This window comes from Desmodus rotundus, chromosome 1 (assembly GCF_022682495.2).
Source record: "Desmodus rotundus isolate HL8 chromosome 1, HLdesRot8A.1, whole genome shotgun sequence".
In the NCBI taxonomy this organism is placed as follows: Eukaryota; Metazoa; Chordata; class Mammalia; order Chiroptera; family Phyllostomidae; genus Desmodus; species Desmodus rotundus.
In genome coordinates this window covers 113,635,939-113,649,842 of record NC_071387.1, presented here as the reverse complement: position 1 = coordinate 113,649,842, position 13,904 = coordinate 113,635,939, and the positions used below count along the sequence as shown (strand labels likewise).

At 40.3% G+C, this 13,904-nt stretch overlaps 1 protein-coding gene across 1 annotated transcript in view; it reads right to left on the bottom strand.

Moving 5' to 3' along the window:
* The window catches only part of VKORC1L1 (vitamin K epoxide reductase complex subunit 1 like 1), a 75,499-nt gene extending 62,511 nt beyond the window's left edge, over positions 1 to 12,988 (bottom strand). Inside the window, exon 1 of the mRNA XM_024571279.4 lies at positions 12,559 to 12,988. Coding sequence (XP_024427047.3) covers positions 12,559 to 12,917 — 359 coding nt within the window. The 5' untranslated portion in view covers positions 12,918 to 12,988. The remainder of the gene's footprint in view (positions 1 to 12,558) is intronic.
* Between the last annotated feature and the right edge of the window lie 916 nt (positions 12,989 to 13,904).

Genomic DNA, 13,904 nt, shown 5'->3' with positions numbered 1-13,904 from the left:
ATTTGTCAGTACAAATATTTAATACAAACCTCTCCCTCCGGGACCCTACAGAACTGAAAATAGCAGCTGTTGACTGAAGAGAATTCTAATATTCCTTGGATCCCCAACTGCAATACCATCATAAAATTTCTCGATTTCTAGTACTACATAAATCACATACAAAACAAAACCACAATGGGCATCTAGATTAAATGGTAACAGATCAACAACTCCAAAATAAATACAAAGATACAATATTTTCGTTCCTTAATGGGAAGAGTTGAGTGAAGATTGCTTTCCAAATTCATCAATAAAGTCAGTAGTATTCTACTCAAAAGCTCACAGGATTTTTTTTTAGAGCTCATTAAGATAAATTCAAAATTTACCTGAAACAGTAAATACATGAAAATAGCCAGCAAAATTTTGAAAATGAGGATATTTTCCCTATCATGTATCAAACTTAATTTATAAAGCTACAGGGGAGAAGGGGACTGTGGTAAGGAATAGTGTGGAAATAAACATTATCAGTGGAACAGAACAGAGAATCCAAAAAGATGCCCTAGGTATATAAGGAAATGCTTACGGCATTTCAAATATGGACAAGTCAATACATGGAAATAGGCAAAAACCTATTAATTTACAAAAAAGGTAAGATCCCTATCTCACACCAGATGATGAAATTCCACACAAATTAAAAGACCTAAATATGAAAACAAATTTCAAACAAAATATATGAGTTTAAAAAAAAAAACTTGAACCCTGGCTGGTGTGACTCAGTTAGTTGGAGCATCATCCCATAGACTGAAAGGTCATGAGTCCAATTCCGAGTCAGGGCACATACCCAGGTTGCAGGTCTGATTACCGGTCAGGGCACGTATGAGAAAACAACCAATCTCCCTCTCTCCAATCTCTCCCTCTTGCCTCGCCCCCGACTTTTCTCTTCTCTCTCCGCTCTCCTCTCTCTCTAAAAGCAATAAAAAAAAAAATGTCCTCGGGTGAGGATAAAAAAAAAATTCTGGGAATGGTAGATTTTGCAAAACAAGATTTTAAAAACCCCCCAAAGCTACAATGAAGTCACTGATGGGACCACATAAAGTTTAAACTATATGAATAAAGGTAGCATAAACAAAATTTAAAAACATGTGAGAAACTAGGCGAAAACATGTGTAACACACATAACAAAGGATTAACTACTATGGTATCTAAAAACCTGCTAACCAGGTAAGGAAAAAAGACAAACAACCCTGAAGGGGGAAAAAGTGAAGGTATAAACAGGTAATAACTAGAAAAGATACAAATGTTCATTAAACATATATCTGTATAACATTAGGTTACAGATTCATCTAACACCTGATAAACTACATTCTAGATGATTAAAATTTTATTTAAAAACTAAAAGAAATTATAAATACACATATCAGAATGAGAAATGCCCTTATTAACTTAAAACCTATGGGAAAAATTACGAAGAAAAATAATTTTTAGATACTTAAAATACCTACATGGAAAAGCTAAGATGGCAGCCTAGGTAAACACAGCTCACCTCCTTGCACAAGCATTTCAAAATTACAGCTAAACCACAGAACAACCATTATTCAGAACCACCGGAAATCGAGTTGAATGGAAGTCCTACACCTACAGAATTAAAGGAGAAACCACGTCAAGACTGGTAGGCAGGGAGGAGATGTGTAAGAGGCTAGTCCCACACCCACCTGTGGTGGATAAAAAAGGGGAGGGATATCTTGGAGCAACGGGTCCCAGCCCAACAATAGGCACCCCCCCAGCCCACAGTTCCAGTTCCAGCAAGATAAGTGCCCATAACTTCTGGCTGTAAAAACCAGTGGGGAATGAGCCCGAGTGAGACAGAAACTGCTGGACTCCAAAGCAGTGCCTCTTAAAGAACCCATGCACGGACTTACTCAGACTCATTCCCTCTGAGTTCCAGCACAGGGGCAGCAGCTTGAAAGGCACCAGAGGCAAACAGGGAAGAGCTTGAAGTATCTGGAATCATGGCAAGAGCTGGAGAACAGCTTTCTCCCAGAAAAAATTGCTGGCAGAGGCCACTGTTCCTTTGCTGAGTCCTCCTCATACAGAGCTGGCAGGCAGGCACCATATCTGAGACTCCATCAACCTGGCTCACACTGTTTGCCACCCTCTGGGGATTCCCTGAGGCTCCATCCCACCCAACTTTCGGACCCATCCAAGCTGTTTCCATATGAATGGCTTGTCTTGACTCACGCTTCAGATTTTCCTAAATCCTCTCAAACAAGCAGAATCTGGACTCAGCATGTCCCATACCTCTTGATAAGTGGCCCTAGGTCCAGCACTAGCAGCAGCTAGCCTTGGTTCACAGCTTGGCCTTGCTTGGGCAACTCCAAGCCCAGCACAAGTAGCAGCCATCTGCAGACAGCTTTGCAGCTTATGCCAGGTGGCCCCAGACAGAACACAGGTGGTGGCTGACCTTGGCATGCACCTCACAGGAAACCACAAAGCATGCACACCCAGAGGACAACTACAGACCATGCTGGAGCACCACAACCCAACTACCTCCATAAATGACACACTCAAGGGGTGGACTCAGCGGGCACCAGACCCCTGCTAAAATAAGTCCTGCTCGGTGGAGTGGGCCCCTGCAAAGCGGATACTCCACAGTGGTGGGGGGTTAGTGGTCAGGGGTCACAGCCAGTCCCTGCAGCTGACTGGCCTGAGTAAATCCCTCCCATTGACCTGCCAACAGCAACCAAGGCTCAACTACAAGAGGAAGGTGTACACAGCCCACACACTGGGCGCATATCAAGTACCCAGCTTGGGTGATAGGGGAGGCTGTGCCACAGGACCCTACAGGTCACGTACTACATTTGGCCATTCTACAAAGCCAGAAAGTCATAGCGACTCTACCTAACAAATTGCACAAAGAAACAAACAGAGAGGCTGGCAAAATGAAGAGACAACGAAACACAGCCCAAATGAAAGAACAGAACAAAACTCCAGGAAAAGAACTAAACAAAATGGAGACAAGCAATCTATCAGACGCAAAATTCAAAACACTGGTTATAAGGATGCTCAGTGAACTTAAGGGAAGAGGAGATGAACTCAGAGAGAAACTTCAACAGCATAAAAAAGAACCAGTCAGAAATAAAGGATACACTAAAATGAACAGATTTACAGGGAAACAACAGTAGAGTGAATGAAGCCAAGCATCAAATCAGCGATTTGGAGTATAAGAAAGCAAAAAACACCCCATCAGAAGAGCAAGAAGAAAAAAGAATAAAAAAAAAATTAAGACAGCATAAGGAGCCTCTACAACAACTTCAAGCATACCAACATTCACATCATGGGGGTGCTGGAAGGAGGAGGGCAAGAAATTGAAAACCTATTTGAAAAAATAGTGACAGAAGACTTCCCTAACTTGGTGAAGGAAATAGTCATACAAATCCAGGAGGTGCAGAGTTCCAAACAAGATGAACCCAAAGAGGCCAACACCAAGACACATCATAATTAAAATGCCAAAGGTTAAAAACAAAGAGAGAATCTTAAAAGAATCAAGAGAAAAGCATTGAATTACTACCTACAGCGGAGTTCCCATAAGGCTGTCAGCTGATTTCTCAAAAGAAACTTTGCAGGTTAGAAGCAACTGGCAAGTAATATTCAAAGGAATATTCAAAGTAATGAAAAGCAAGGACCTAGAACCAAGATTATTCTATCCAGCAAAGCTATCATTTAGAATTGAAGGGCATAGAGCTTTGCAGACAAGAAAAAGCAAAAGGAGTTCCTCCCAGCAAACCAGTATTATGTGAAATGTCAAAGGTACTTATTTAAGAAATAGATGATCACAACTATGAACAATAAAATGGCACTAATAAATATCTATCAACAATTGAATCTAAAAACCAAAATAAGCAAACAAGCAGAACAGAAATAGAATCATTGATACAGAGAACGTTTTGACGGTTGCCAAATGGGAGGAGGATCGAAGGGGATGGGCAAAAAACCTGAAGGGATTAAGAAATACAAATTGGCAGTTACAGAACAGTCATGGGGATATAAAGTGCAGCACAGAGAATACAGTAGCCAAAGAACACATAAGCATGACCCATGGACATGGACAACAGTGAGGGGATTGCCTGGGGGTGGAGGGGCTGGGGGAAAAGGCAGAAAACTTGGGACAACTGTAATTGCATAATCAATAAAAGATCACTTTAAAAAATATTTAAAATTTCGTTAAAAAACACATACTACAAAAATTAATAAAACTAAAAGGGCAAAGATATTAACAAATAGAAAAGATATTCATATTCTTTAACTATATAAAGCATTTGTCTATATCAATATAAAAACTTCTAAGATATATACAGTCAAGACTCAAGAGAAGAAGTGCAAACAGTTAAAAATGTGAAAACCATTAAACTTTGCTTATTCTTGGGAGAAAAATGCAAAACAAGACAATGAGATGACATTTGCATATATCAAATCAATAAAGGTCTAAAAAACAAAAATGCCCACTAGTGTCAAGAATACGGGACACCTGACATTCTCTAATATTAGTGGTGGACTTATGACATGAGAAAACAGTTGTGATGTGTTAAATGAGAAAAAAAGATATATTCACAGTAATCCTGAGTTAGACATTATTATTTTTTAAACTTTTTTTAAAAGATTTATTTGTTTACTTATTTTTAGAGAAAGCAGAAGGAAGGGAAGAAGAGAGGGAGAGAAACATCAATGCGCAAGAGCAACATCAGTCAGTTGCCCCTTACACACCCCCAACCAGGGACCTGGCCCACATCCTAGGCATGTGCCCTGAATGGGAATCAACTAGAGACCTTTCGGTTTGTAGGATGACGCCCAATCCACTGAGCACACCAGTCAGGGCTAGACACTGTTATTTTCCTCATACCATGGAGGAAACTGAGATAAGAGAGATCAAGCTACAGACCCAAGATTTCAACCCAGGTATTCTTGCTCTAGAGTCTGGGATCTTAACTAAGCACAATGCACAGGAGGAAATAAATAAAACTCTTAAAACACAGTGTAAAGAATACCCCACTTTAATTTCTATTTTGTCATAGATCTTCCACTATTTTACTTCTCTAATACAATGATTGTTTTCAAAAAGGTCAATAATCAGACCACAGCAACAGCAGCATTCCTGAAATGCCTTTCTTTTCTTAATAACAAAAGAAACATTACAGATCATAATATGACTTAAAACATTTTTTATAGAAAGAACATTTTTCTAAATGAAATTGTATGTGAATCTGCAATATGAGAAACAGATTAAAAGCAGTATTTTATTTTATCAATGTATTTTAAAAGCTTGAATTTATAACATTTAAAATGAAGTGCTTCAGATGAACACAAACTTTAAATCATGGATGACTGGAGCATTCAAATTAGTTTGTTGTTTTCTTATTGCACAATGTCAAGAAAAACCTGATTCACAGATATTAATAGTCTGTAAAAAAGAGGGTTTTTTGTTTTGAATAGTGCTTTAATGCTATCTAGTAATTTTATTAAACCTATGCAGGTATAATAAAGTAGAACAATTCTAAGTTAAATCTCTAATATTAAGGAATGAGAATACTTGGTAATCAAAAATATTTGGGGGAAAAAATTTTTTAAAATATAGCCCTGGCTGGTGTGGCTCAGTGGACTGAGTGGTGGCCTGTGAATCAAAGGTCGCCGGTTCGATTCCTGGTCAGGGCACATGCCTGGGTTGTGGGCCAGGTCCCAGATCAGGGGGTGTGTGAGAGGCAACGGATCGATATACCTCAGTCACATTGATGTTTTTCCCCCTCTCTTTCTCCCTCCCTTACACACTCTCTAAATGTAAATAAATAAAATCTTTTTTTAAAAAATCATAAAATATATAGTAACCATGACATCAGGAAATTATGCATAAGGTAGTCACATGTTACTGCATAATGTAATGAGTGTTCTATAGCAGTGAATTTGCTGATATGATTTTACATTGGCAAACAAGCACTGGCCTACATTTTTAAAATACCAATATAAAGCTACAATCTTTCTAATCAATAGACTTGTTTAAAATTCAAATATACGCACAAAGAAAGCAAGAAATTCTTCAACAAGGATTGTTATTCTAAGTGGTGGTATTATGGATAATTTTTTACTTTTGCTTAATTTCCCTCCAATATTCTAAATACACTGCTTTCTTTTTTTTTTGCCTTTTTTACTTTTAAAATAATTATAAATCACAGGAAAGTCCCAAGCACCCTTCACCTCACCTTCCCCAATGGTAACATCTTGCCTAAGTCTAGTACAAAAATAACACAATCAGAAAACTGACCCTGTACAATCCAGAGTTTACTCAGATTTCACCAGTTTTACATGCACTTATGTGTGTTCATGTGTGTAGTTCTAAAAAATGTTATCACATCTGTAGCTTTGAGAAACCACAACTGAGATACAGAACTGTTCCCTCCCCACAAGGTTCCCTCATACTACCTCCATTACCACACCACCTCTTCCCCTATTCCTAACTCCTGGTGACCAGGACTCTGCTTTGTTATCTATCACTATAATTTTGTTATTTCAATATTATATAAGCAATCATTTATCATGTAAACTTTTAATGCTAGGTGCTTTTTTTTGCACCTAGCGTTAACTCCTTTGAGATAGCCTAGCAGTACAAATCCATCTATAGTCTCTAAAGTGTTAAAATTTTGCATGATCTGCATTTGGGCTTATATAAATGTTTATAGTGTTTTAAAGTTTAAAATGTTAAAGTGTGAATCAAATGCTTATGAAATCCCTATTGTACTGACACAGAACTAGGATTCTGGGAAACAAATTTAAATAACTTGATAACCTAGTACGAGTCAATTGCAATCTAGTACAAATACTCTACAGAAGAGAAACCCAACTCTCAGTGCTTACCTGTGTTTGCAAGAACATGTGGCTTACAAGAATGCCTGGTTCTGCATTTTTCTGGGCAAGCTATAGATTCCAGTCCTTTCCCAACCCACATTGGTCTGGGTTACATTCAGATATGGCCACTTGATATTCCCTCATATGGCCACTGTTTTCGGCTTGCCCTCATGCTTTTGCTCACCTTCAAGTTCTTCTGACTCAAGGAAATGAATTCCTCTTAAATTCCTACTTCTGCATAGTGATTTAGCCAGCACCACAGCCCAGGCCCAACTCTCCTGTCTCTGTGCAGCAGGTCCTCATGACTCAACACCTCTCAGCAAAAAAGCTACCCCACCCTAGTACAGACTCAAACTAACTCATTTTTCCCTCCCCCTTCCACTCCTTATGTCTAAATCCACTTTATCTTTCTTCCCTTGGCTATTCTGTTATATCTTCCTGATAACTCACCCCACTACCTATATGTTCTCTAACTAGGTGTGACAAATGCCATACCTTCCTAAGTTTAGGCCTAGAAGATAAACATTCCAGGAACTTACTTCTAGAACACTGTGCCTTTGTAGTAATGTCCTTGCTTTAAAATTGCTCTGCCCTGGTTGGGGTAGTTCAGTGGATTGAACACTGGCCTGGGAACTGAAAGGTCGCGGGTTCAATTCCCAGTCAGGGCACACACCTGAGTTGCAGACCAGGTTCCTGGTTGGGGGCCCGTGAGAGTCAACCTCATACAAGGATGTTTCCCTCTGTCTCCCTCCCATCCCCCCACTCTAAAAATAAATAAAATCTTTTAAAAAAACCTTTGGTTTTAAAAACACACATACATACATATATATATACATACATACATAAAATTGCTCTGGGCATGTAAAAGCTACAATACAAAAGAGGCGTTTTGGCATACAGATATAAAAAAAATTGGCACCAATGTTTGCATATTTTAAAGCATTTGGCTGATATGGGTATTGCTATATCAATATTAGATCTAAATAGAATTTAAAGCAGTGGTAAAAAGCTTGGACTCTTGATCCAGACTGCCTGGGTTTGAATCAGCTCTCTGCTACTACATTATCTAAATCAAGTGTCATTTATATTCTTTGTAACTCAGTTTCCTCACCAGTAAAACAGTGACAAAAGTGCCTCACAGGTCCTGACTGGTGTAGCTCAGTGGATTGGACATCATCCTGTGAATCTAAAGTTCACCGGTTCGATTCCTGGTCAGGACACATGCCTGGTTTGCAGGCTGGGTCCTCAGTTGGGGGCATGCAAAATCGATGTTTCTCTTGTACAGCCATACTTCTCTCCTCTCTTTTTCCCTCTCTTCCCCTCCCTCTGGAAATAAATAAAATCTTTTTCTTTTTTAAGTGCCTCACAGAACCACTATGAGAATTAAATATTATATGCAAAGCATTTAGAACACAGTAAGCATTATTTAATTATCAACAGTTATCTCTAATTCATAGCAGTCCAGATTTGCCTCCCTGTGATATCGATCTATTCCTCTTGAATTCTTTGAGTTCATATTGCTTCTAAAATTTCCATACCAAGAAACAATGATAACATAAGAATCTATATTTTATTTATCCAATTCATCTTAGTCAAACCAACTACTAGAAAACTCTGCCATCACTCTTTGTAATATTCTTGTGAATATGTCTCCTCAGTCATGAGAAACAAAAGAAAAAATAAACAAATGGGACTATATCAAACTAACCCTTATGCGCAGCAAAGGAAACCATCAACAAAGTGAAAAGACAACCTACTGAACAGAAGAAATTCACCAATGATACATCTGATAAGGGGGTTAATGTAAGCAACTCATACAACATAACACCAAAAAAATAAACAATCCAATTTAAAAACGGGCAGAGGACCTAAATAGACATTTCCTAAAGAAAACATACAGAAGGCCAATAGACATGGGAAAAGATGTTCAACAACACTAATCATCACAGAAATGCAGATTAAAACCACAATGAGACACCACCTCAAACCTGTCAGATAACTATCATCAATAAATCAACAAACATCAAGTGTTGGCAAGGACGCAGAGAGAAGGAAACTCTCATGTACTGTGGGTGGGACTGTAAACTAGTACAGCCCCTATGGAAAGCAGTATGGAAGTTCCTCAAAAAATTTAAAAATAGAACTACCATATGATCCAGAAATTCCACTTCTGGATATTTATCTGAAGAAATCCAATACACTAATGAAAAATGAAGTTTGCGTCCCCTACAATTACTGCAGCATTACTTAAAATAGCGAAGATATGGGAGCAACCCCAGTGTCTGTTGAGAAACAAATGGATAAAGATGTGATACATACTATATACAGTGGAATATTATTCAACCATAAAAAAGAAAGAAATCTTGCCATTTGCAACATGGATGTACCTAGAGGGGATTAGGCTAAGTAAAATAAGTCAGAGAAAGGAAAGTACCATATGATTTCACTTATATGTGGAATCTAAAAAACAAAATAAATGAACCAGAGGAACAGAAACTGATTCACAGATATAGAGAACACATTGATGGTTGCCAGAGGGGAAGGGGTTTGAGGAGATGAGTGAAATAGGGAAAATGATTAAAAGTATAAATTCCCAGCTACAAAACCAGTCACAGGGACATAACGTATACGGAATATAGTCAATAATAACATAGTAACTATGTATGGTGTCAGATGGGTACAAGGCTAATCGGGATAATCACTTTGTAAGTTATATAAATGTCTAAGAACTACATTGTACACCTGAAATTAACATAATATTGCATGTCAACTGTAATTAAAACTTTTGAAATTATTTATATGGTACTAGTTTTTTTTAAAGATTGGTGAGAGGTACTAGTCCAACATTTTGCAAAGGCCATTTTTTGAGGACTTAATGGTTTTCAAACACTGTTTAGTTTTAGGAACTGTAGAATTGTCAAACTTATTAGTCTTTCAAGATCACTAGTACTATTTTTACACAGAAACCTTTCTTAGAAGGGGTCTAATGTAACTTACAGTAAATACCTATGAAGAGTATTCTGCACAGCACTGACCAGCATGGCTCAGTTGGTTGGACATCAACCCACAAAGTGATAGGTCGCCAGTTCGATTCCTGGTCAGGGCACATGCCTGGGTTGCAGGCCTGCTGCTGGGTTGGGGCACAATTGATCAATGTTTCTCTCACACATCCATGTTTCTCTCCCTCTCTTTCTCCCTACCTTCTCCTCTCTCTAAAATAATAAAATCTTTTTAAAAAAATATTCTGTGTATTATTTTGTTTCTCTTGCCACACTTTTAAAATAGTTTTAAAGAGACTTTAAGTCCTTACACTCTGCCATGGAGTGAGCAATAAACACTAAAACAATTCACATTTAAAATATATGAGTGACTATACCTTAAACAAGAAATTATACTACTTAAAGGTGTTTATTATCAGACACTACAAAAAATACCTCTAATTGATGATTAAGTTATAACTGAATCCAAGTATTGGTACTATGTATCACTGTTAATCCTATCATTCGTCTAGTAAAGTACATGTTAATTCTACTCCCATTTAACATATGAAACAATTGAGGCTCCAAGAGGATAACTGACTAGCTTGAGACCACAGTCTAACAAGTGGCTGAACTTGGAGTCCATCAAGGTTACTAAATGTCAGCTGGCAGGCTGGTGCAGGTTTGCCACAGTTTTTACTAATTTATATAAAAATGAAGTCAACTTTTAAAAAAGTAAACTTTTTAATATAGCTAAATGATTCTATTTAAAGGACTTTTATTCTGAGATTGTGTTGTTTCAAAATCGGTTTAAATATCCCTTTTTATAACGAATTGATGGTGACAGTAAATAGTGCTGTGTGGGTTACTGTTGCTGTTTTTATTGGTTATACCAGGCAGGGCAAAAAATTGGCAACTCTATTGCAGTGTCCCACTTTGGGGGGGACATAATTCTTTTGAAATCCAAAGGTCTGAGAACTATTTCCTTAGACAGTGATTCGTCCCAAAATATTAGAGGATTTTACACACATTCTTTCTCACTCTCTCTCTTATGATTCTCTCATCAATCTCCATTCTATTTGAATTAGGACACTTAAGGATTAAGAAATGAGAAGTGAGTTTCAGCAAATCACATGAGTTAATGCTATATTCTGGTAGAGGACTTTCCTCAGGATTTTTCTTCAGTGGTTAACTTTTCTCATCCTTTATCTTCAATTCTATTCACTCACACCTCAGCTTTTCCTAAAAGTCACGTCTTTTAATACTTCTGCTAAATGGCAATCAATACGTAAGTCAAGTAAAAAGATATTTAAAGCCTTTTTCACTTCAACAAAATTAAAACTTTTAATGATGTTTACTCTACCTACTTCCAAACGAATATTGGTCTATAAATCAGACTCAAGCCATCCTTAAATAGATGAAGTGTACAAATAGTTATAAGACAAAAACTCCAACGCTAGCTTGTTCATGTAATCACCAATATGTAGGTCAAAATAAAACCAGTAAGCTTATACAATACTGTCTACCTAGCAATTTACAGGAGGGGGAAAAACTGTTCAAATGTGAGTAACTGTTAACAAAATATTAGGCATAGTAGGTCTCTATTATAATTGTAACCTAGAAACTTTGAAATCATTTCTTTCACATTTGCTACTTTTAAAATGAACCCTCCTAAATTAAAAAAAAGTCACTTATAAGATGTAAATTCCTCTTTTTTAAAGTAACCTGCCCAGATAAATCTATTTTAAATAGATTTAAAAATAAAATGTAACAGATAAGTCAACTGCAGCATTTTTATAAACCTACTATCAGCAAAATAAACGAACACCTACAGTTTAGCAATGTACTTTTAATCTTCTCTGGTGATTCCATTATACTATAGTGTCAAACATTTAGAAGTCACCTCAATTCCCAAAATATCACTACACATGACCTATTCATATTTTACTCAAATTAAGCTTAAACTAGACCTAAACTCAAACCATTTCCCTGTCCTAGACACACTGAAATATACGAGGGGGAGTCCAAGAAATCAGATATGTTAAGTGCTGGCATCTTCTTCCAGAGTAGGGTCAAATTCGTGCTTGCCCGTAAATGTCACTGTTTGAAGAAGTCTGAAAATTCTCATTAGCGCTATAGAGTACAAAGAGGCCTGACCACGGAAACACCTGTCCCAGCACTGGGAAGTCAGAAGGAAATACAACCCCTGAGCCCATGCCGGTCGGTCGCACAGCCTTGGACCGCAGCGATCCCTGACCACGGGTAGGCTGTGACCTCCAGACTCCCCGGAGCAGGGTCCTAACACCCCTGACCCGCCTCCCGGGGCAAGAAGCAGGAAATCTGTCAAGCCGGCGGAGACCCACCCTCCACGAACCTCTCTCGCTTTTTCCCAGTGTGGCCCCAGCCTGCCCAACCGCTCCCGTCAGCTCCGGCCTCCCGGCTACACTCTGCCACCTCATCCCTCCTCGCCGGTCTCGCGGCCCCGCCACCTCCGCCCCGGAGGCCTGGTCTTGGGGTACGCCTGGGTCGGAGCCCCGGGCCACCGCCCCCCACCCTGGCCCCTCCCCACCCCCACCGGCTAGGCTCGCAGCACCGTGGGTCCCTTCGGCCCGGGCCCCACCGACCCCCAGGCCTGCCGCGCGTTCCCCACTCCCAGCCTCCGCCCTCACCCCATCGGCAGTTCCTGGCCCGCTCCCCCCAGCCAGGATACCTGGAGGCAAGGGCAGCAGAGCACTTCACCCAGGGCCCCAGGTCACAGAGGGCCCGGTGCTCAGGGTCCCGCTCCTTCTCCCGCTCCACGTGGTAGGCGTAGATGGAGAGCAGGATCCCAGCGGCACACACTGCATACCGGGCCACCCGCTCCCACCGCGGCACCGACACTCTCAGCAGGACGGGCGCCGCCATCTTCCCCCCTCCTCCTCCGCCGCCGCCACCTCCTTCGCCGCTGCCGCCTCCCTCCGCCTCCACCTCAGCAGCCGCCGCCCGTCGGGGCCCGACCCAGCCGCCACTGCCGCCGCCGCTGCTACCGCCACCGCCTCCGCGGCCACCGCCACCGCCGCCTCGCCCCATTGGCTCCACCGCCTCCTCCAGGCCCCGCCCCCACAGGCGCGCGGCCCAACTGCCCCGAAAGGAGGGAGCCCAGCGAGGCCGGTAAGGCGCGCGCTGGCGCCGAGGGAGGAGCTGAGCACGCAACTGCTGGGGAGGCCACAGGGCAGGCGGAGACAGAGGCGGTACTGCGAGCCCAGCGAGTGGGGGCTTAAGAAAGAGGAGGGGCTAAAGGAAGGGAAGGGCGGGGCTCCAGGAGGGGAAGGGTAGGGCGGGGGTACCGTGGGAGTGGTGATCAATTGCCATCCTTTTTTCTTTTTTCTTCATCATCACTTGATATTTTTTGACATAATCCAAAATAATCCTGGCCAAATGCCCATTAGTGAGCCAAGCTTCCATTACCTGATCTTCCCCAACACCACCTCCAGGCACCTCCCGTTCAACAGGTGTGAACATAACTATTTTTTTTTAAGTATTTCTAAATGCTTCGCTTCTCTGTAAGCTGAATTTGAAGTGGCTTAACATAATTCATGTAATATTGAAAAATATAAAAATGAACTAAAAAATCAGGACGATGAACCAAACAAGTCGGAATAAAAGAAAAGACCAGGAGTAAAAACACACATAAAAAGTCCATAAGATCTTGCATAACTATTACAATTGAGCCATTAAATCTGGCTCTGAGCTTCTGGGTGACCAAAACTAAAAGGAAAAAACCTGTGTGTTATTCTCACTGTCTCTAAGAAGAAAGAAACAAACCATTCTTGGAGATGGTTAGCTTTTTCCTGGTTGTAGCTCTCAAAGATGTTTCAGAAGCTTTATATACTGATTTTGAGTAATTACTGTCCTTTTATTATCTATTGTTGGGTAACAAATCACCCTAAACTTAGCTTAAAGCAAAATAAAACCCCTCATTTTCTCACAGTTCCTGTGGGTCAGGAATTTGAGTGCTGCTTAGCTGGGTCTCTAGCTCAGGGTCTCTCACAGGGCTCCTGTCAGGTGTTGGCAAGT